Consider the following 21,850-nt stretch of genomic DNA (forward strand, 5'->3'; position numbering starts at 1 on the left):
CCTTAGTATTTAGTACACAGTAATTTAGTTCACATCCTACTTCCAAGAATCTTTTTTTTTGTGTGTGTGTGAGGGGGTGGTCTGGAGATGGAACCCAGGGGCATTCAACCTCCGAGCTACACCCCGTGCCCTATTCTTTATTCTTTATTTTGAAACAGGGTCTCGCTGAGTTGCGGAGGGCCTCACTAAGTAGCTGAGGCTGTCCACGAACCATGATCCTCCTGTCTCAGAATCCCAAATGCTGGGATTACAAGCGTGCGCCACCCAGCCCAGCTTCTTCCAAGAATCTTAAGCATATTGAGTCTAAGTTTCTTCCTCTGAAAAGTAGGAATAATAACATGGGAGACCCATTTACAAGGGGCACATTTGAGTATCAGAGGGTAATTGAAGTAACTTTAGCTCATGTAATCAACACAAAAAAAGCAGTGCACCGGTATCAAGGCTAGGTGCAGGAAGTGGACCAACCCCTGATACCCACTCCACTCCACACAGGTGGATCAGAGTGGTCACAGCTACCCACACAGAGGGATAAACTCACCAAGTCATAAGATTTAGCAAGTGATGGACTGGGCCAGCTCCTGCCTTCTTATGAGAGCCAATTGTTATTAAACTTGCAGGAATCTTACAAGCTATCTGACATCGAGTTAGAAGCTTAAATCAGCTGAGAGAAGTGTTTACATCATAGTAATTGATAAACCTCATAAGTTGGGATTTTTTTTCATTCAAAAAAATATGTGTGAAATATTTACAAGCACAAGACTAAGCCAGACACTCAAGCTGTTCACTCGCTTTTCTATGGGATGGGAGAAAGGCAACAAGAGTACTCAGAGACAAACCCTAGTTCACGGAAAGAAATTTCTGTGCAGGTTGTGGTGGCACATGCCAGCAATCCCTTCATACTTGAGAAACTAAGAAAAAATGATTAACAGGTTCAAGGCCAGCAGCAGCAAGCAGTAACTTAGACCCTATTTCAAAATAAACAAATTAAGCCGGGCGTGGTGGCGCACGCTTGTAAGCCCAGCATTCAGGAGGCTGAAACCAGAGGACCGCAGTTCACGGACAGCCTCAGCTACTTAGTGAGGCCCTCTGCAATTCAGTGAGACCTGGTTTCAAAATAAAGAATAAAAAATAGGGCAGGGAGTGTAGTTCAGAGGTCGAATGCCCCTGGGTTCCACCCCCAGACCCGCAAAAAAATAATAATAAAATAAAATAATTAAATAGGACTGGGGGTATAGCTCAGAGGTAGTACACTGGACCCGTACCAAAATCCCCAGTACCACACTAAAAAAGATATTCTTATTGAAAAAACTAGAGCCATGTTTTAATTCTCCCCGTATCCATGTGCCTACTGCCAGCCAGAACATAGCCCATCACAACCTACCTCATATGTGATATAAACTACGTCATAAGTGAGTTAAATTAAATAATGTACACAGAAATCATTGCCTACAACTCCCCACACTCTGTATATAAGTCAGGAACTGTAGATTTTTTGGTTATTTTAAAAAACAGCACAGGGCAAGATGAGGATTAGGGCTGATTCACCTTTCAAGTTAAGACATGAAACACCAGCAGGTATTGCAAAATCTTGATTGAACAGGGAATTCTCTTTGTGAAGCACTTTATGGAACTCATTTTTTGTGCAACATACATTATGGCATGAACTTTACGGAACATTGGGTCCAAACTGTCCAATAAAAGAGTTTGGTTCTGGCTCTTTAGGACAAGAATATGCAAACTTTTTGCCCCATACACATAAACACACTCGCACTCACCCAATCGCACACACCTCTCCAACGCTGAGTTAGTACATTTCAGGAGAGAAAAAGTTGGTAAATATTCAGACCACCCCGACTTTCTTGAGTTTCTCAACAAGGAAATGCTGACTTGGACACATACCTGACATGTTCTTCTAAGATCTGGGGGCACCACATATCCTTAAGATCACCACAGCATGGAGGCTGGATCACTGCTTTCACTCTCTCAATGGCTCCACCCTGGCTTTGAGTAGAAATGCCATGCGAAGCCTCCCCTAGCACCTTTGCTGTCCCAGATGCAGGGACGAATGCTGAAGGGAAGCACCATCAAGACATGTCTAAACAGTGTTCAGCGGGGCATCACACAAGTCCTATAGAGTCCCATTACTTGTATGACCTGCATGACTTTGGACAGGGGACTTAACCTCACTCACCTCTGGCCTCTCTAGCTATAAAATAGGAATAAATCATCCAAGTGTAAGCTCTATGAATATACAACAATGCTGTCGTTTTGCTTTACTGCTTAAGACTACAGAGGTTTTGTCACATGTGTGCAATGAATTGGTGGATGAGCTACCTAGGTAGCATAGTGTAGTTATGGGAATGAGGTGAGGTTGTACAGGTATAAGGCTCACCACAGAAGAGATAATAAGCATATGTTAGTTCTCTCTGATCCTCAGCGTCTCTGTCTATGAAACGGAAATTTATAATACTTAAAGTTATCTACTTTTCCAGATCACTATGGATGTCAAAATGACACTCTGAATTGGAAAGCATTTTGTGAATTGCAACTTCCCTGCTAGGAGAAGAAATGGTGGCTTTCAGCATTTTAAGAGACATGCAGAGAAACCCTGTTTTATAAGGCATTCTGATGTTGAAGTCCAGTAGAGGCCATGGATGGATAAGGGTTGAAAGTAGAGTCCAGCTCCCTGACCACCATGCTGATAGCCCAGCCCCACAGTGACTCCTGAAGGACCTGCAACCAACTCATGCTCACTATAGAAGGAGACTGTTACACGCCTTTTGGCTTTGAAGCCTAAGTTGTAGAGACTGCGTTATCTACATACTGATCTAAGCCAGCTTGGGTCCAACCAGTCCATATGCTTCTTTCTGTACTTTTTTCTAAGGAAGTCATGAAAGTTAAGTAGAAATGAATTTCTGTGATTACTCACACAATGTAGTAAAATTCCAGCTATTCCACCTGAAACAATGTACTTCCTGTGATTCAGTTTTCTTACTTGTAAAATGGTGCTGGTAAGGATATACCAGGTTATTGGGGAAATTCTATATCTACACAAAACATCCCACAAAGCTAGTTGAACTCTCTCTCTCTCTCTCTCTCTCTCTCTCTCTCTCTCTCTCTCTCTCTCTCTCTCTCTCCCTTGCCTTTTCTTTTCTCCAAAATGTTAAAAAACATGGTTTCTTTCAGATAACTGAGGATCAATAAAGTCTGCTACATTGTTAGTCCATCCTGACTAGACCACTCTATATCTAGTGACTGCCCAGTTGACATATTAACTGGGTTTGTTGAAGCTACTTTGATGTAAGTAGAGCGAATGTAGACACAGTTTAGCAAAAAAAGGGTAGTGTCAATTCATACCATTTTGTTGGTCCATTTCAACTTGTGATATGAAAGTTGTTATTACTAACAGAATTTAGTAGTGGCTAATATTATAAGCATCAGGCTAAGTGCTTTCCATATATAATTTTATGAATCATACTAGCAACCCAGCAAAGGACTGGCCCTCTTTCATATTACACCTGAGAAAAGCAAGAGTCTGAAACTAACGCAAATGGCCTGAGACCCACATCTGGTAAGTGGAGAAACCAATTTCAGTTCTAGGCCTTCTGTAATGCAGAGTGTATGGCTTTTAATGGGATTAGGAAAGTATGTTTGCAAATATGCTCCAACTCCTACAGCCAGCAAACGGTTGAGTAAAAACTGGAATTCTGTTCTCTGATCCCAAAGCTGAGGAGTAAGGGTGTTCCTCATCCCCTAGTACAAAATTGCTACTCTGTTGAAGTTATGCTCCTCATTGACCCATTTGTTTAACAGTAGATGAGTTGAATTAACAGACCAGTGAATAATGCTGGATTATGCTTGTCATTCAAGCAACATCCTTCTTAAAATAATTTTTATGGGTGCATTATAATTATACATAATAGTGAGATTCATAACGATATATCCAGAGATGCATATAACTTTATTTGATTTTTTTTCAGCACCTTCTATAGGTCAATTAATTATTTTTAATCAAATATGCAAAGATTTTATTTTATTCAAGGACAAATAGAATAAAAAGAGTTTGACATGTAATAAAATGGAATTATGCTAAGATTCTTAAAAATCCCAACCTTTAATGTAAACAAAGATATATGCCAGTAGAAATATCATGTTATCTAAAATTCCATAATTACATACGATAATATCAATATAAATTTTTTTCTTGTTTAAGTACTTTCTAACTTTGTTCACTGAAGGGCTAAAAATATTGAAAATCATACAGAAATGAGCATATCTAGCACCTGAATTGTGATTTCTAAATAACATTTTCTACCAGAAAGTTTTTTAGAGAGAGGTCGGATTCCCTGTTTAGAAAAGGAAAGATATCAGATCATTTTTTAAAAAGGAAAGCAAAATGAAAATATTATATTTAAACTGTTTCCATGCTATCCTGCATATAACATGAACATATTCCTTTTTTATTGGTGTATTGTATACATTCATCATAATGAGATAAAAAAAAAACTTGTGTAGACATACATGCACCCATCGCCCAGTTATCCCTACTCAATCCCTACCCCATGCCTTTCCCATCCCTCCTTCCCATGCTTGGCATAGTGGTTGACATCTATATTTTTGTTTAAGTACATCATGTGCTTTAGAGAGTTTCCTTCTTCCCCCCTCCCATCCCCTCAGTTAGGTTGCCTTGTTTGCTCCTCTATATGATCTCCTTTTTCACCTAGAGTTCCTCCTATGACCCATTTCTCCTTAGCTTTCACATATTAGGGAAAACATCCGATTTCTTATGGGAGAAGATTTTTGCCACCTACTCCTCAGAGGACTAATATCTAGAATATACAGAGAACTCAAGAAACTCAAAACTAAAAAAAAAAAATAATAATAATAATCCAATCAAAAAGGGCAATTGCTTTAAAGAGCCATTTGAATCATTTAAATTTAAATAAAAATTCTAAGTTCCCATTTTCTTTTACCATATAACTGCTGTATTATACCTTAATAGTCCAATTAGAAATAACAGTCAATATTTTTAAGTGTTACACTGTCCCCAGAGCTCTCAAGTAATAATAATAGTAATACTAGTAAACAACAATAAGTTGAGGCCGGGTGTGGTGGCACACACTTGTAATCCCCACGCTTGGGAGGCAGAGACAGGAGTATCGCGCAGGTTCGAAGCCAGCTGCGCTGGCTTAAGAGACCCTGTTTCCAAAAATAAAAAATAGGTCTGGGAGTGTAGCCCGGAGGTAGAAGGGCCTCCAGGAACCCCAGTACCACCAAAAAATTTTTAAAAAATACAATAAGTTGTAAACAACAGTAGTAAGTATTTTTTATTTTTACAAAATTCTGAATGGAAGCCATCTACGAGAAATAGATAGAAGGAGAGAAGAATTAGAAGGTCACCCCTCTCCCCAAATAGCAGGCCCAAGGCCACCTCAGTAATTCCTCCATGACTTTTAGGTCCATCTTGGAACAGCCAAAGGGTTGTAAAGCAAGAAAGCCATTAAGCTTTGCCCAGTGATTAAATACATACTTTTTTTTTTTAGCACTAACTGCTAAGCATTGCACTAAGTAAAAATGATGGGTCCCTGTCCTCAAGATCCTCAGAGTTTATAGAGAAGAAACAGAAAGTGCAGATGTTTATTATGTAGGTGACTTGAGATAATTCTTTTTCATTTGTGGCTAGTTGGACACAGCAAAACATATCTAGGGTCTAATCTGAAAGAACTGGAGAAGACTTGTCCCTCAGATTAGAATTAGCTCCATTTTAGCGCCTCAAATGCTCAAAGGCCCTCCCCCTTAAGAGCTGGTCTGAATATAAGATAATTCTGGTTCGTAGCAACCATGGGATGGCCTTTCCGAAAAAGATCAACATCCGGATATTATTCATTACTTTCACATATTAAAATTTTATCTTTTGTTTCAGTCACATCCCAGAGATAACAATAGAAGGAAGAAACAGAACTGCAAGGAAATTTTGTCTTTTCATTACAATTTTCATTTTGTGGAAGAAAATAAAAAATCAAGATAGCTTTTCATTAAGATGCTCAGTGCCCTGTGTTTAGTGTTAATTACCTAATGACATTAGCACAGTGGGCTGCATAATAGTCCCTCACAATTAGTTGTCTAGGCACTTTAGCTTCCATTATCTCCTTTGGGGCCCACAATAGCTCTTCTAGTGAAGCAATCAGGTGGCGCCTTCTTTCACAACTGTGGAAACTCAAGGTCAGATTAAGCTATTTTCCCAGAATCGCATACAAGGCAGCATGTCTATGTTGCAAAGAGCGTGGTTTTAAATAGTTTCGGTTTAGCCCTAGAATTCCGCTTTCCAGCTCTGTGGCCACAGGAAACCCTTTTACTTTCTTAGGCTGCTGTCCCTTTATATGTAGTAGGCAACCAAGTGGTAGAATGTTTCTGGGTTTAGTCTCCACTACCAATATAAATAAATAGCACTGCATTATTTTATAACTTGCTAGGAAAGAAGAATACAAAGATTTATTTTAGTCCATGTAATCATTTATTCATTTGTTCTTTGTTTTAAAGGAGGGTAGGGTGACCTTACATAAAAAGTGTGTTGCTTCAGGCTGTGAGAGAAGTGAACATGATGTGTGGGAATACATTTTATCAAAGAGTCTGGCTATAAGGCAGCATGAAAGAAGAGTGGTGTGTGCTCATCCATCCATCTGTCCATCCACTCAGAGAGCAAGTGCCGTGTGCATGTATATATCACTGTGAGCTACATTATGGTGTGAGTTGGGGGCTCGCTATAGATTATCATTCAGTAATGCACAGATCAGGTTCCAGACTCAGTTTATTTCTATAGCTATAGTTAATGGATATCAGTGCTAACCGTGTCTCAGACTGAGCAGATCTTGTCTGGAACTTGCATCTTTGGCTGTCATTGCACTAATCGGTTATGCCAAAGCACTATGTAACTCTGCTGGTAAAATTTCTTCTTCCTTGACATCTGTCAGGTGTTCTTACAAGCTTCTTAAAAGACAAATCATTTTTATCAAGGCATGGGGGGCACACTTGTAATCTCTGCACCTGGGAGGGGGAGACTGCACTGGCTTAAGAGACCCTGTTTCCAAATAAAAAGTATAAAATAGATCTGGGATTATAGCCTGGAAGTAGAAGGGTTTCCAGGAACCCCAGTACCACAAAAAAAAATACAATACATTTTTAGATTTTTAACAAATAGGCTCAAACTTCACCAAAGCTATAATTTACAAGATCTTTAACTAGGTTCATACATGTACATCTTTGAGAATTTTGTTAGATGACATAACGTAATGTAGATTTGACAGCAAAATTTCTCTAAATATTTCTAAACTTTTTTTTAATTGCTTTTGAAAACTGGTTACTTTTCTCTAACATTCTTAAACCATCCTCTTGAGTTTGGGAAAACATATTAAGTTATTGATTTTTTTAAATATTTGATAGAGGCAATATCATTGACAACCCAGTATCACAGAAAAGTCAGCAAATTTGGAATATAAGTCTTTTTGTGAAAGAAAATTCATCTCTAAATGTGACAATTCTTTCAAACACTTTGAAGTAAAATAATCATTGCACTTTTTGTGACAATGAAGGTTTTCTAGCTATTTTCTTTCTAATTTTTATATTCTACTACTTGGGATAGGTCAGGAAAGAGTTCTAAGCAAAATCTAATGGAGTGATGAGGACATATCTTTGTTTAGTAAAAGCCTCTGGTAGCCATGTACTACACAGGCTAGAAGAGGTCAGACTGAGCCTTGGTTCTCATTCTGAAGCATGAGCTTGGCCTGAATGAGGCTGCTCACAGAATGCCTACCAAAAATAACACAAGAAAAACTTTGGTTGGAGACGAAATGTGTAATGAAGCCCAGAATCAATAATCAATACCATATTTATTCACCATTGGGTAGAAAAGATGCTCATACCAAACCCTGAGATAAAGGTTATATAGTAGGCTTGGAGAAATTTCACAAGAGCCCTTTTAAGTACTGATCAAATTCAAAGAGTGCTCAGAGGAGGAAAAGAATCTTGGGTTCAGTTCTCAAGAAACCCCAAATGGCTTTCTGGAAAAAGTGGCATTGAAATGGGCAGAAGATGAAAACTGCCACAAAGGTTTGAAGAGGCTCGCTCTGACCTTAAGAATATGTCTTTCCACTTAACTATGCCAACAGGTTTGTGCGGTCAAGGACGAAACATGATGTTGACATGCGGATTGGAATCCACTCGGGCTCAGTGCTATGTGGTGTGTTGGGCCTAAGGAAGTGGCAATTTGATGTCTGGTCCTGGGATGTGGACATTGCAAACAAACTTGAATCTGGAGGAATCCCTGGGTAAGCCAAAGCAAAGCCCTTTTCTTGCTTAACCCTTGTCATTTTCTAACTTTGTGATAGCAGCTTTCCTGAATACAGAATTCAGAAATACAGATCTAAGAAGCAATCAGTTGAGAGGAGACCAGACATCGAAACATCAGATATTATTTGCCCCCAAAACCTAACACAATGTCTGAGAGGCATTTGGGATGGTGTACAGCACTGGTGTCTTCTCTGCACAGCACCGGTTCTTAAACTTGCCTGCACATTGGAATCCCGGAGAAACAATTTTTAAGTCCTGGTGTCCAGATTCCATATTCATTTATCTGAAACAGAATCTACAAACAATATATTTTTATTTCTTAAATTCATCTTAATGTGCCGCCAGAGTTAAGACCTACTGCCTGCCTGTGCATATATGGCCATGGGCACAATTTAGGAACTGCAGCCTTCCTTCCTGAAAACCTCAACAGCATCCCAACCTCGGCTGGCAAGACTAGTTGGTATAGAGCTCCCAAAGAGGTTAGTCGCCTGGAAAGACCAGGTGAGCCGTGAAAGATAATAGTAAGATTCTGTTTACATAGATTGGAACTAATAAGATTTCTAATCTATGTGAGCTAATTAGTTGCACTGACTTTCTGCAACCTTTCTTTCTAGAGGTGATAGGTACAGATAGAGATATAATAGGGAAATGATAAATAGATGATAGATTAGATAGGTAGATGATAAATAGGTAGAAAATTATGATGATAGATGATATAGATAGATAGATGATAATATATTAAATGTATTCCTCTCCTCTTCCCACCCCTCTGGTGTCACAGAATTCTCTGGTATCTGTCACCATTCTTTGCTAATTTACCATCAAGGAATATAATATCATGGTTAAAAAAAACTATAAAAGATGGAATCAGAGAAAATTGGATTCTCACTCTGCCTCATGCTAACCTCTGTTATCCTCAGCCACTTATGTGGAGCATGTACAGTACCTGGCATAGATCTGAAAGTGAACTTGGCTTGCATCCACTGTATCTGAGGATAAGTATTTCAACTCCTTAGAATCTCAATTTCTTTACTATTAAAAGCAAGATAGTACTTATGATATGGCACCTTGTGAATTTATTTCCTTCCTCCTTGAGAGTCTGTTTTGTTATCTGCTAAATGATAAAATCCACCTAACAGCTCTTCTGAGGACTACCTTGGGCCTGTGGGTGAAAGTGCTTTTCACTCAAGATGTACCCACATCAGTTTCTGTTCCCATGAGGGATCCCTTGCTGTCTAAGGTGTGTCAACACTGTTTTCCCCCAGGTAGAGAATAAAGTCCAATTTGGGATGTCACCGCTGGGTTTCAAAAATCCCTAAGCTCTTGTATTCTTCCTACAAGTAGCTATGTCTGAATTTAAACAGACCAGATAACCAATCCATCTATGTTTCCAGGTCTCTGTCTTCAAAGTGTAGCTGAATAAATAATTCTCCATACACTCTAAATATTGCCTTTGAAAATCATAAAGTATAGCTTTATGAGTTTGTAGGATACTGTTTTGATATCTAGAAACCATTATAATAAATATCCTCAATCACTTTGAGAGGCAAAAGAAGATCTACTAGATTAAATCACAAGTTTGAGTTGGAACCGTGGATTTGCTTAGTGGTTACAAGAGTTGGACAAGTTTCTTTAACCCGCTTCCCAGTTTCTTCACTGCACAATTGGGCTGAAAACACTATCATTATCCATGTGTCAACTACAAATGTGATAGTGCTGATAAACTACTTAGATTTTTGTACAGTACCTAGGTCTTCTCAAGTACAGGATGTATACATGTGCAGAAACACAGGAATGCCAGAATGGCTATCCAGACTTTCCAGCTTGAGATTATTTTAATTTATGAATTCCTTTTTTTAATGCCTAATCATTTTATCTCTATGAGTCCTGACTTTCCAGACCAATGGTTCTCAAACTTCAGGGTACATTTCAGAAAAGAGCTTGTTAAATCCCAGAGTGTTGACCCCCACCCTCAGAGATTCATAATCTGTGTAGCTGAAGTAAGACCCAATAATGTGCCTTTCTAACAAGCTCCAAGGTGATGGTGATGCCCTGGTCTTGGTACCATACTTTAGAAACCACTGTTCTTGAACTATTGCAAAGTGATGTAATACATATAAAATTCTTTGTCCTGTGTTCAGTAGACATTAATTGTGGTTGTGGCTGTAAACCAGTAATCACATGATTCATCTGTGGAGTCTCAGAGAGAAAGTAAAAGTCCTTGTCTCAATCCAGCACTGTTGCCAACCTCTGATAAGACTTTGGGACAGATATGTACTCATTGCCTCTGGGCCAGTCTCACCATCTGCAAAAGGAGAAAAAAATATTAGCAAATGTCTGTCAACCAGAGCTGTTGAAAGAATGGAAATTATGTGGGATGACCCATGAGCACCAGAATACAGTAATACCTTTAGTTGCAAAATAATATGTATGTAAAATAATTTGTTACACAATTGTTCACCTTATTTGCTATTATGGTTATTATTACTATATACTGGCATTTAAAATTATCAGGAAATGTCAAGTTTACCTGACATTTAGTATATAAGAATATTTGCTGAGAACTGATTCATTTCCTTAGAGGAAAATGTGATCACTGGAATATTACCTCTGCAAATGCCTTAACACAAAGCTCAAGTTAGTAGCAAACGTGAAAAGAAACATCTAAAATCCAGTTTCTATCAAAACACTTCAGTGTATATTGATTAGAACTTCAGCAGAAGAACCAGTACTAAGTGAAGGAGAATATATCTTTCACTAATGAAAATATAACATTGATTTAGGATATGCAAATATTAGTTCCCATGAACATCGACAGAATAATAAAATGTAGAATTCAAATGAAACGCCAAGTAAAGTTAATATTTGGCTTAGCTTCTTTTTTTAAGAAAATCAGCCATCAAACTTCACAAAAGCTTTCTAGGAAGTTCACTTTGCCAAGAGAAAAAAAAAAGGCTGCCTTACAGTATCTAATTCTGAACATAACCTGAGAAAAGATAATGGGATTTCCACTTTACAGAAGGTCAAATGACTCCCATGTCAATATTCAATTTTCATATAGTAACAAAACACAACATCAGAGTATTTTGTGCTTATTCGGCACATTTCTCAAGAGCCCTCAAATATCCTTCACACATTTATTTGTAATATATTGCACTTGAAATAAATATGTATGAAAATAATTATTCATAAGTCGTGGGCCTTAAATGCTCAGAAAAGCATTGTTTGTAGTTTGTTGATCCTGTACATCTCAACTGAAATGAGCTATTCCCTCTGAAAGCAGGAATTTGGCAGAATGGGTTATAGGGATGAGAAGAGAGAGAAAAGTATTAACAATAAAATGCATTTAGAAATGCCACACTAAAAAATATAAACCTAGAAAACAAACTTCATTATTTTGTATATATTCTACTTCACATATATTCTAGTTTCTAGAATCACAAAGGCCAAGCTAAAAGTAAGCATCTACCTAAATTGACTTAGAAAAGTGACTTCTGAGTTAAGTCAGGGAGTAGGAAACTGTTAGCAAATCTGCAGCAGTATGCTGAATTTGAAGAAATGCCAAATAGTCGAATAGCTGATGAGAGCAGAGGAACAATAATGATGGAGCATCCAAAAACAAATTTTGAAGTTACAGGGTTCAATCATAGAGTCATGTAGGCTTTATTCAGAAGTTAATTGGTCTCCTTGAGGAGGCATCAAATATACATTTCTAATATGATCTGTTTCTATCAGCATTCTTACTGCTCTCTCTAAGCCCAACCACACACCACTTAGAGGAAGAGACATATATTAGCTCACAGTTCTGGAGATTTCAGAGCTCCAGTCCATGTCAAACTGGGACTCAGGGCCTGGAAGTGAGAAGGAGAGAGAGAGAGAGAGAGAGAGAGAGAGAGAGAGTAGCTCTGCTTTCATACCTCAGAGGCCAGAAGCAAGAAAGCAAGCAATGGGAGGAAGGAATATATATCATACCTAAATCCACATGCCCAGGGACCTACTTCCTCCAGCCACACCTCATCTGCCTCGGTTACCATCCAAGAAATCTATTATCATAGATCTATCCACTGATGAGATTACAACCCTCATTGCTTAATTTTATCAACTCTGAGCACTAATTCAAGAGCTCTTCAGAAGACATTTTTATCTAACTATAGCATGATCTCAGGGGCATTTCTGAGAATACTCCTAATAATTTAAGAATTTGCTTTTATAGCATGTTCTGTTTTGAGTACTTTAACAAATAAACTTTTACCATACTTGCAATCACTTTAAAAGATAGGTACTACAATTTTTGCCATTATTATGGGTAAGAAAATGGACCCAGAAAGGTAAAGTCATTTTCTCAAGATCTCTCAACTATCAAGTGGTAGGACTTGGGTTTGAATCCAGAGCATCTAGCACCAGAGTCGCTGTTCACAATGCTTTGCTAGTCTCTTCAGATCACATCCAGCACAGTATGTCATGTGATTTGGGTTAAACAGGAGAACAGAAAAAGTCTTCCCCATGAGGAATTATCTTGTAGAGTTTTCAGAAATCAAGTTTGATCCTTAAGGTTTTGTCTTGATATTTTGTTTAAAAAACAAACATGAAAGCCGGCGTGATGACTCACCCTTGTAATCCCAGCATTGAGGAGGCTGAAACTAGAGGATCGAGGTTCGCAGACAGACTCAGCTACTTAATGAGGCCCTCTGTAATTTAGTGAGACCCTGTTTCAAAATAAAGAATAAAAAAAAGGGCAGGGTGTATAGCTTGGTGGTAGAATGCCCCTGGGTTCCATCCCCAGACCTGCAAAATATAAAAAAATATAAAAAATTAAAAAACATGAATTATGAATAATGGTGTCAAACATTTGTACAACAATGTGCCGTATAACTTGTGGGTGAACCTAGCCCACCACCAGCCTGGACATCTGTTTCCTGCAATATACATGTTATGAGGGAATATTTATCTTACAGTAGTAGTTTTCCCAAAAGACCCTCAGGGAAGTTCTATAGATTTATAAAACTTGCCTTTCCTCTTAAGATGGCTACAGACAAGTTGGAAAAACTCAGCATAAATAAATGAAAAATAAAAGGATAAGAAAAGTTCTAAGACAATAAAAGAAGTGGTGTTGCATGATGATTTGAATAATAATATCTGTTAGGTTCAGAAAAACATAACTTCACTTGTTTTTCCAGTATAGTCAACAACACTGGAAAAGAAACAATCACTGATTCTTAAACAATGCTGTCAGTCATAAGAAAAGCCCAAAGAAGTGCTTTGGTGTGATCAGTGGAGCTGATCACAGAGGTTTTGATGACCCTGAGGGTAAGACTAATGATACCCTGCTTATGGATATACGTTTATACTTCTATTTTCTTTTATTCTTTATACTTTCTAGGGACACAAGTACTTTTCTTGAAGTATGTGCAACCCTGGCTTTGCACTACCCAGCATTAGCCACTTCAGGTAACACCAGGAACATATAATGACCTCTGTTTTGTACACACAGGAGAATTCACATTTCCAAAGCCACACTGGACTGCCTCAACGGTGACTATAATGTGGAAGAGGGTCATGGCAAGGAGAGGAATGAATTCCTGAGAAAGCATAATATAGAGACCTACCTGATTAAGCAGCCTGAAGAGAGTCTGCTGTCTTTGCCTGAAGACATCGTCAAGGAGTCAGTGAGCTCCTCAGACAGAAGAAACAGTGGAGCGACATTCACAGAAGGATCCTGGAGCCCAGAGCTGCCCTTTGATAACATCGTGGGGAAACAGAATGTAAGTCCTCTCCTTCTTCACCCACTTAGCCACAAAGGCATGCTTGATGCATCTCCCACCCAGGAACCTCAGGGAAGACTGATTCATCATTAACCTTTTCTCCACTGAGCAACATAATTGCAAGTGATCAAACGTACCACCTCGGGACAGAATTAACCTATGTATGCAATTTCAGGAAATAACAGAAATGCCAGAGAGTCCTTGACACCTTCTCTCTCTTCCTTTATTTATCCTAGCTAAAAATAAATGCCATGGGAGGCCAAATAATAATTTAAATAAATGAAAAAATAACTCATATTGGAATAGATAGCCCTGATGTTATTCATCTTAAGGAGATGGTCAACTGCATAGCCTTTCTCGGGCAGATGGCAGTCAGCAGTTGAATTGCCCTCTTAGATTCAAAACCAGAAGGGTACCCTGATTTGGAAATATAAAAGCAGCATAAAATGATACCCAAAGGAAGAACTAGTGTGCAATTTCAAAGCCACCCACATAGTTCTATTTTTACATAGCTTGGAGGACAGGGCTACAAAGTCAATTCATACAGAGTAAATCACTGATAATGTAAATTATTTTGAATAATTATTTCTTCAAATATTGCCATCTCATTATAACCACTGGGATGCTTAGATTCAGAAACACTAGAAAACTGGGACACAATAAGGTCCCAGAATCCTGGGCAAAGCAGATAGATTCTGTCCTGCCCAGAGGCTTCCTTGGGGCATCAGCAATCACTTGCTATGATATGGATTTTCCCTTTAACCATTTAAACAGTACCCATGTGCCCATGTAGTTGAGTGTACATGAAATGGTGTGACTCCGTGGTACTTTAGAAAAGAAACAAATGAAAACTGCCAACGTATAAGATTTGCGTGAAAAAAAAAAAAGTTTCTGTTGTACTCCTGAGCCAAGCAGAAGCTGAGAATGCTATGACGTAAATAGACCAATCCAACAGTGTCCAGAGTTTAGAAAGACACTAAAAGTTGAACTTTTTATGTCTATAGATTTCAACATTTCTCATTTTTTGTAGTTAAGAGGCACTTGTCTGCTTAAAGACATTCAAAGTGGAAAAGGTTAAAATGCCGACAGCCTTCCCTCTTTATTCTGCCTTGAAAATTGATGAGGTGCTCTAAGGCCAGGTTAACTACAGTTTCCTTCCAGTTCTGTGGGAAGGAGCTCTGAGACGATGCATGGACTGGATTGCACTGGAAAATACTGTGAAGTGAAGGTAGCCTACTTGCCTTCCAAGAGTCTGCCCTTAGGTCTTCACTACTCTATAGTGAGTGTTAAATTTTCCCCAAGATTATCAAGTCATAACTGATTTCAGTATCTGCTTCTTTTCAATTTTTAATTGATGTGCATGGTAAATTTTGCTCTTACATAAAATCATAATCTTATGTATTTCCCTTAGTGGGTGCATGACCAGCTGGAAATGTCCTCTCTGTTTCTTATGGCTATTGTTAGCTTGAGCCTGAATAATGGTCATTTAGAGAAAAGGAGATACGTGCTTCACACTGAATATCCCATTAATTTTGCGTAAACTTATCTTCCTTGGTTATTTTGTCTTTATTTTCCCTTTTGGAAAATGCTCTCCGTCTGAACTTGTTATAAAACTTCAGATAATTCCTTATTGTTCTAATCTTAGTTGTTTCTGACCTTACTACTAACAATTGAACACCGAGAAGAGAGACGAACATGCTTAGTTTCATTTCATGATTAAGCAATCTGGTAACATTTTAAAAGAACAATTTAAAAAGTGTTTTGCTGATTTCTTAAGATGTTTGCTGATGTCATCAAGTAGTTGTTATGGAAGATGGCCTATTAGTCAAAGTTTGCTATCTTTATGCTTAAACATACTGTATATTACTTGTGATGCCCAGCCTTGGCCTGGATATTACCATCTGTGTCATCTTTTGCATGAATGATCCCAGTTCATTTTGATGTCTTCAGACTTAAAACCCAGTGAATGTATACTGATTTTCATAAATAACCACATGGCACTAATAACATTTTGGTAATGATTAAACTGATTAAAATGATCATGACATTCAAGCTTTGCACTTATACTTAATTCTAGAAGTCAGTGAGCCATATGCACAATTCAAACATAATGTGTCTCTGGAAGAGATTGAGATTGGTCTGGCTGTGCCTATGCTGTGCCAAAACACCCAGTCAATTCCATGGAATCCCATCCCATCTGAGTGTTTGCATAACACCGATAAAACATACTAATGCTTCGCTGGGGATTTTCCAGCTAAATTGGCCAGATGTTTTGGCTTCTATTGATTCACAATGTGCATTTAGAAATAATTTTAATAATACTGGATTGCTGTGTCGTACTCTGCACTATGTACACAGCAGATGTTCAGATAGTTACATCCTCATCTATTCATTCATTCAAAAAGGATTAATTGTGCATCTGTTTAATGTCAACCACTGTTAGTAGAAAAGGAGAATGAGAGGCAAAGAAATATTTTGAAGGTAAAGTCAACCGGTAATTTATATGCTTCGTGAAGATAGGAATTATACATTTCCCCACCACTACTTAGCCCATAATTAGAATAATGTCTGATAAATCACATGACTTTATTAAAATTTGTTGAATGAATTAATGAAATAGTAGATAAAGGTGACAGGGAGATAAACCAACGAGGTTTGACTTCTAGGTTCTTTGCTTGAGTGACTGTTTGTAGGACAGACCAACTGAAGTCAGCATTACTGGAACAAATGGGGGTTGGGAAGGGAAGACTAGAAACTCAGTTGGGACATGTTTTCTGGGAGAGATCCAGGTAGAGAGATCCAGAAAGCCGCTGCATACATGCTTCTGAAGCTTAGTCAGAAAAAGAGCTTTTCAAGGGTGTGGCTGTGGTCTGGTCAGGAAAGTGAGAGAAATCACTGTAGGTCATACATAAAATTAGAAAACAGGAAGCACAGAGAAAGGTGGAAAAGAATAAGGATTCTTTCATAGAGGAAAAGAAGAAGCAGTCAAAGTGGTCAGAAGAGAACCAGGGAGTATGGTATCATAAAAGCTTAGGAAGTGAAACATTTTGAGGATGCGGAAACCATCAACAAAGTCAAATGCAGCCAAAGAGAAGAAGATTGAGGGCTTCCCATTGGAATTAGATAGAAAAGCATCACTGGCAAGAGGCAGATTTGATGAGACGGTGAAGTCAGAAGCCAGGTTGTCAGAGGTGATAAGACAGGGCTCTGAGTTTCCTAGGACTTCCATTTCTACCCCTCCCTTCTACCCATCTCAGCAGCCTTTCAGTGACTTGGAGAAACAAAAAAAAAGTCCCTAAGAATTATTTTTCATCTCTCCTGTGAATTTTCGATCCCTGTCTTTGCTCAGCCATACTTCCTTTCCTTCTTGGTCCCTATGTCACTCTGCATGTGGGCTAAAATTGCTGGTTTGAACTACTTTAAGTTCTGCTATTCAGGTGGCTCTTGGAATCCTGAGTCCCTGAGCCTCACATCCCTGACGCTGGGCACTCAGATGTCCCGCCCATTGGAATAATACCTTGCTCTCCTGTACCGTGGCTTGGTTACCACTGAGGTTTCTTATGACCTTAAGCCTCAAAGTAGGGCAAATGTCAGAAAGCTAGAAGACAAGAATTCTGTGATCACAAATGGACTATTGGAATTGAAAATTACAAAATAGGAATAGATTAGTGAAGTATACCAAAGTAAAAACTTTTTATATTTGGCAGAAGATATCCAAAAATTCCAAGAGAAGGTTATTGGAATCTCTTAGAATGAAAACAAAATTGGCAATAAAAGAAAGATTTGGGGTCTTTAAAGGGCATCTTCTTTTTTTTTTTTTTTTTTTGTCTTTTTGGACTGGGGATCAAACCCAGGGCAGTGTACTTGCCAGACAAGTGCTTTGCCACTGAACTACATCCCAGCCCAGGGATCTTTATATTAAATATTTTATTGTTCTCTTTGGGTACATTTTTTGACTGGGCTTGAGTCCTTGTTAAGGCAACAATTTACCAGGTACTCAGGTATTCTTGGTGCTAGGGATTCAGTAGTGAAAAGACAGGCTTGGTCACTCGCCTCCAGGAGACAACATTTCAAGGAAATGGTGAATGTAGACAATTAACCAAAACATGTAAATGCCATGAGGGAAGTAAAATCAAGAAGAAAATAGAATCATTGTACATGGAATTGTCAGAGAATATGTCTCTGAAGATTCCACCTGAAAACTGAAAGGACACAACATGCAAATAATCCAAAGAGTGTTCTATGCAGAGGAAATTGCTAGAACAAAGGCCCTGGGGGTAGAAAAGTGTTTAGGGTTTCAGAAGAAGAGTGAAAAGCCTGCACGGCTGGAGCATAGAGAGCAAGGAGGAGCGAGGCATCAAGGGAGCAGGACTGGCAGCACCTGGGTCCCACCGCCCTGCTGAGTTTGTATTTTACTCCAAGGGAGTGAGGGAAGCTTTAAGCAGGGTAGTGAGTGATCGATTTTATATTTGTGAGACATCACTTTAGCTGCTTTCTGGAGAATGGGTTGAAAGGTACAAGACAAAATCGTTTTAGAGGTGATTTACAGGGGGCTAAAATGAGGGGGTAGGCTTGTACATAGCTACAAAATTAATTGTGCAAAGGGCATGAATCATTTTAACTAGATTTTGATGACATGTGAGATGCTGAGAGGTGAGGCCACTGTCTGAGAAAAAAGGCCCTTTTCAGAGCCCATGATCTGTGCTCATGTGGTGTGGAATTGTCACTGCCTCCCATCCACCCTTCTCACGTGTATTATGTCTGCTACCTTTGTAAGAGTCACATGCAGAAGAGCACACTTTGGATTCCTCCATGCCCTTTCCTTTATAATTAACTTGAAGTTAATGTGTGTGCCATGAGAACCTTAAACGCAAGTGGGATTTCTATATGCCACACGCAATGAATGGAAAGCAAGTGTGCTTCACTGCCTGAAATATAAGAACATGTCCACAAGGTCAGTAATGCTAGCCAAGGTAGGACGGTCTGGAACAGGGCCCCCCTTGAGGATACTGAGCAGCTTCTCTCCATTTAATCCTCACACCAACCTAACAGGGGAAGTATGATTCACCTCTTCTACAAGTGAGAAAAACAGTTATTCTGAGAGTTATTCTGAGAGACCAATTAATTCCCTGAGGGGCACATCGCCAGTAAATAACAGCTGGAATTAGAACAGAGTTATGGCTGAGCCCACAACTGTATACTTCTCACCAGACCACATTCCCTCTCCTTTGTGAACTGAATGTAAGCTGAGTTTCTATTTTCTGCCTTGTTCCTAAGTCAATCAATCTTAAAAAGTATGTATGTGCACGCACACTCATTTGTGTGGCATGTGTATAGATATATGTGTGTGGCAAGTGTGTGTATGTGTATGCATATGGATGGTATGTGTATGCATGTGTACATGTATGTGTGGTGTGTATGCTCTGTGTTTGCATGTATGCTATGTGTATGTGTGTGTGTATGTGTGTGTGTGATACCTCTGAGGTATATGAGTCACTTGCTCACCAGGACTGTTTAGAAATTTTCTGTGACAACTCCAAGAAATGACCAAATTTTCCTGCAGCTAAATTGTGCAAATGTCATCCTACCTATAGCTATGTATTACCTGAGTATCCTAGCATGATAATCGTCTGCATGGAAGGAAGCAAAACTGGATATTCTCTCCTGTCTGCCTAGTGATATGTAATAGCCATGTGATTTAGTCTTACTTGGACTAGAGAATGTTGAGACCAGAAGAAAAGAAAATGCAGAGAGAGGAACTGAATGGGCTGGCAGGCAAGACACAGGAAAAAATTAGGTTACCAAGTCTTCATCAATCCCACCTGAGACTTTTCTTATATCTTGTTCTCTATATCCATTGGAAGAAAAGGAAGAATTATCACCTAATCACTGTGCTGATTAAAACTTTCACGTAGACGCAATGCAGGTCCCAAGTTCCTCATAGTACTGATTAGTCCTGCAAACTTTACGTTTTGTAATTTTGAAATAAATCTCAGAAGGTCACAAAATTTACCCATTCGAGGACCCTTGATGAGAAGGATGTGAATGGAAATTAGCAGAGCTGAATTAAAACCTTGACTTCTTTATTTACTACCAAGAGACCTTGGGTAGCCATTTCTCCCTTCATGGCCCAATGTCCTCAAGTGCAAAATGGAGACCTGGGCTGAATGACCCAGGCATTCCTCTTGGCTCTGACTCTGCCTTATTCAATGTCTCCACCTTGGAAACAGCCTGTATTCTGTGGCTGTGCTGGTGAGTTATATCCCCTTCAGAATCCCACTATTCAAAGCCCAGGGAAAAATGGCTCACCAGCAAAGATCAGGGACACCCACTGTCTAGTTTTCCCAGTGTAGATAATGCTTTGAGCATAACTGTCTTAAAACACAAAATTAAATTTCATTAACAGGAATTAAAGAAAATAATTTTGAAAGAATTTAAGGAAAACCCTTACATTGCTAGGGAGTGAAACTCACACTTTTCTCAAGATTCTGGATAATTGAGTTTGATTTTATGGAGGTACACATCCAAACATTGTTCCAAACATCTCCACACAGGTCTTGTTTCTAACCTAAAAAGTATGTTACCTTATCAAGTAATATTAATTTTTAGAAATTTTTTCCTTCTAGTTTCTGTCCCTAATGGTTAGGAGGCAAACCAAGGGTCAGACCCTTATTTGTGCATACCTATGTTCTCAGGGGGAAAAAAAAAAGAACTAGATAAATTCAAACTCATTTTACTTCTGTCATTACAACTTGGGCAAGTCAGTCCCGTGAAGATCCTCATTTTTTCCTTTTTTCGATCCATCACTCAGTCACTCCTTGAGTAGTCACAGTTTGCCAGGGAAGGTACTGATGCTGGGGATGGAAAGATGCAGAAGGTAGTCCATGTGCTTAGGAGCCTGCAGCCTGGGGGTGTTTTTAATGGGTCAACAGGCTCCGTGTGAACATCGCTATGATTATAGCAGTGCACTAGAGAAGAGAAGAACCTTCAGAGGGAATCAGGAAAGACCTTCCCAAGGAAGCAACACCTGAGCTGAGATCTCAAGAAAGAATTAAGCAAGGAATGAGGAAGCAAGATCCAGAGAAAGAGAGAAGTAAGTCCACCACCTCAGCCCGGCTTGCTGCCGCTCAAGACCAGAGCACAGGCTTCTCTTTTCCCGCGGAAAAACCGTAGCCTGAAATTCCTCCCCCTTAAAACGCTTGCAGTATGAAATAGTGACCTTAAGTGCGAATGTATGTTTTCAGAACATACTGCTGCTGTGATAAGCTCCCGGATCTATAATTGTTCTTCTTTGGTCTAAGTATGCAGAAAATTAGAGGCAAATTTTTTTTTCTCCAAAGGTCATGTGTTTTTAACGATTTTAAGATCAGATTAAGTTTTGATGTTCATTGAAAGGGACATCTGTGGGTGGCGGGTGGAGGGCAGGGGAGGCTTTGGAGATTTCCCTGAAGTCGCTCTGCACTCTTCTGGGAACAGGGCTTTTGCTGACAGGAAAACTCCCCAGGCTGTCCTAAGTCTGAATCTGAAGATAACTGCTGGGTTCAGGCAGGGAGAGTCATTAGAGGGGTCTGGTTTTGCACTGTTCAGAAAGGCGAGTGGATTTGAAGGCTTCCAGGGAGTGTTGAGTAGATTAAGCAGGCAATTTGATCCATTAATGTTGGCTAATTATCCTTTCTTTCTCTGAAGCTCCTGGGGTAGACTTAGGTGGAAGAAATAAAGGTAGATATGAGCTTGTGACTCTT

At 39.1% G+C, this 21,850-nt stretch overlaps 1 protein-coding gene across 3 annotated transcripts in view; it reads left to right on the plus strand.

Annotated features, from left to right (window-relative positions):
* ADCY8 (adenylate cyclase 8) overlaps positions 1-21,850 on the plus strand; it is a gene marked incomplete at both ends in the record, with an annotated part of 223,274 nt that overhangs the window by 108,481 nt on the left and 92,943 nt on the right. For all 3 annotated transcript variants that reach the window (XM_080695322.1, XM_080695323.1, XM_080695324.1), the window contains 2 exons: positions 8,166-8,324; positions 13,838-14,108. In XM_080695322.1, coding sequence (XP_080551448.1) covers positions 8,166-8,324; positions 13,838-14,108 — 430 coding nt within the window. The remainder of the gene's footprint in view (positions 1-8,165; positions 8,325-13,837; positions 14,109-21,850) is intronic.

Source organism: Muscardinus avellanarius, assembly GCF_963383645.1.
Source record: "Muscardinus avellanarius genome assembly, chromosome: 4".
Taxonomy (NCBI): Eukaryota; Metazoa; Chordata; class Mammalia; order Rodentia; family Gliridae; genus Muscardinus; species Muscardinus avellanarius.